Source organism: Eptatretus burgeri, chromosome 17, assembly GCF_056783735.1.
Source record: "Eptatretus burgeri isolate ZD-2024b chromosome 17, Ebu_testis_v1, whole genome shotgun sequence".
Classification (NCBI taxonomy): domain Eukaryota; kingdom Metazoa; phylum Chordata; class Myxini; order Myxiniformes; family Myxinidae; genus Eptatretus; species Eptatretus burgeri.
The window spans coordinates 27,287,461-27,289,960 of NC_140977.1; the positions used below are offsets into that span (position 1 = coordinate 27,287,461).

Sequence of the window (2,500 nt, forward strand, 5' to 3'; positions counted from 1 at the left end):
ATACGGGGCTTTTCATAAAGATGGAGAGGCTCATTTATCCAACTTACACCAGTCATCACTGTTCCTTTTGATTCCATACAAATTCAAAAATGATTTGCGAGGGGGTGCAAATGTTTCTCTGATGCAATATATTGGATCAGGAATTTGTAATTTGCCTCGGGTGCCAGCGATAGTTTGCTTACTCTTCACAAAGAACAGGAAGGTCTGTTGGAATGCTTAACATTCACCAACTAATGCCACTCGGCGGGATGGCCAGTTTAACGTCGGTCAAGGGACAGCGCACACACATTGATGCCTCACCTTGCCTGCAAAACACCACGATGACAGTTCATAGCTCGGTCGAGATTAAAACCCAAGCTTGACAGCTCAAAGGTGACTGCGCATTCCTCTAGGGCCTAGGCTATCCTGTGATAATATGCTATGCTGTTCGAGCCGTTAAACAGTTATTCACTCACTTGTGTCATTCTGAACTACGCTTCATGTGGATTGGCGACAAGTTTTAGGATGCTGCTGATTGGCTTTGTGAGGCTAGGTGTCCTGTGATTGGTTCGAGGCAAGAGATGTCACCAGACCCTTCCCCACTGTGTGTGTGTGTGTGTGTGTGTGTGTGTGTGTGTGTGTGTGTGTGTGTGTGTGTGTGTGTGTGTGTGTGTGTGTGTGTGTGTTTTGTTAATGGTAAACCATTTCAGTTGCTCGGACAAATAGTTTTGACCTACAGTCGAATGGCACCATTCCAGGGATCAATGTAGTTGTTGTTTGGTTGTTGGTTTTATTTTTTGGAGTCATCACATTTGTATTTCCCAGAAAGATACACAGACTTTCAAACTGGAGTTCTGATTATCTCCACACTACCTCTAGCCGAGCAGGAAAGTCTCTGAGCTTAGAGGTGAAGTTTTGTTGTTCTGAGCTTTCTAGCCTGGGTTTAAATCTCGATCCAGCGATAAACTGTAATCGTGATATCTCACTGCAAGGGCGCTATGTCAATGTGTGCGCCATCCCTCAGATAGACGTTAAGCTGGAGGACCCGTCTGCTAGCGTTATTGGTAGACGTTAAAAACCCAACAGTGTCTTTTGCCAAGAGTAGGCGAGCTATCACCGGCACCCTGAACAAATTACAAAATTCCTGCTCTCACCTACAGGAGGCACACAGCCACACCCTCACCCCTCCCCCCCCCCCAGCAATGATGCAAGTATGGAGACACATTCACACTGTACAGATTGACTGTATTGAGATAATTTCAGAATGAAATTTATTGCCACGTTGGCTTGATATATTTGCAGACCCTGTCACAGATACGTCTACCTCGACAACGTTGGAGCCCAAGCCGGTGGAAGACCTTGAAATATTTGGATTATCATCGGTGTCTGATTATAACTCCTCCACTTCTAACTTGTCGAACGGCTCAAAAGGCAAGGGGCAAAAGCGGCTGTTGACGATGGTTTCAGAAACTGACGAGGAGAGTGTTCTCTTTAAGCAATGGATGACAACAGCGATAGAAAGAAACATAGCAAAAAAGGAGTTTTTAGACATACAGAGATCTAAAGCAATCCTAGAAGTTAAAAAACTAAAGTATGACATGGGTATGAGAGCATCTCACGCAGAATAAATTGGTTTTAATGGGTTCAGTATGCCATGCAAGGATGATGTGTGAATAAAACGGTGTAAATACATTGTATGTCTCATATATATTTTAAGGACAAGCAGAGCACCTGCCTTATGGGTGACCTTGTTCCAAGCATTCTGACATTCTTCTGACGCATACCTCTACTTGGTTGGTGTATTGGCAACTGACAGCTCTGTATATGCAAAATAAAAATATCCTGGGTAATGTGCATGAAACAAAAACATACCCACTGCTTGTAATTCAAACCATTTCACTACACTTGAAAACCTGGGGACAGTGGGGACTTGTAATACCCTTCCCTACCTGGAGGTGGCGTTACACAATACACATTTACATGGAGAATTTGTGTTCCCCCCCCCCCCTCCCTGTGTGCGGGAGATGATGGTGGACGAGGTGGTGAGCTTCTGGTGAGCAAGGTGAGATGCCGTTGTAAATCGGCGCGCAGATTCAAATGAAAGGGTGTGCCATGCGTGTCCTGTACGGTTTTGGTGGTGTCGTTCATAGGGTGGCTGCCTGGGTGCGGTGCCTGCTTCGATTTGTACCATGGATAAAAGGAAAGGGTTGGAATGAAAATCGCGATTGAATGGAAGATAGAGCTATAATTAGACCGAGCTCTAAGACCCACGCAACGCACTTCGTCCTGTTAACCCATTAGACAGGGGAAGGTTTCACTGCACGAAGACTAACAAGGTAACTGCCTGGGACACTGTATGTTGGGTGCCATTGCCTTAGAGGTATGTGGTTTTGCAGGACCACAACAATATATATATATATGTATATATATATATATATATATATATATATATATATATATATATATATATATATATATATATATATGTAGCCTGGTGTTGGCGTAGTGGTTAGGGTAGCGG

At 44.1% G+C, this 2,500-nt stretch overlaps 2 protein-coding genes across 2 annotated transcripts in view; one reads left to right on the top strand and one right to left on the bottom strand.

Annotated features, from left to right (window-relative positions):
- The window catches only part of LOC147009608 (uncharacterized), a 104,479-nt gene extending 104,020 nt beyond the window's left edge, over window positions 1-459 (bottom strand). The window contains exon 1 of the mRNA XM_085862444.1: window positions 301-459. The gene's annotated coding sequence lies outside the window, so the exon portion shown is untranslated. The remainder of the gene's footprint in view (window positions 1-300) is intronic.
- The window catches only part of LOC147009609 (uncharacterized), a 70,523-nt gene extending 68,710 nt beyond the window's left edge, over window positions 1-1,813 (top strand). Inside the window, exon 10 of the mRNA XM_085862450.1 lies at window positions 1,282-1,813. Coding sequence (XP_085718576.1) covers window positions 1,282-1,607 — 326 coding nt within the window. The 3' untranslated portion in view covers window positions 1,608-1,813. The remainder of the gene's footprint in view (window positions 1-1,281) is intronic.
- The last annotated feature ends 687 nt before the right edge of the window (window positions 1,814-2,500 follow it).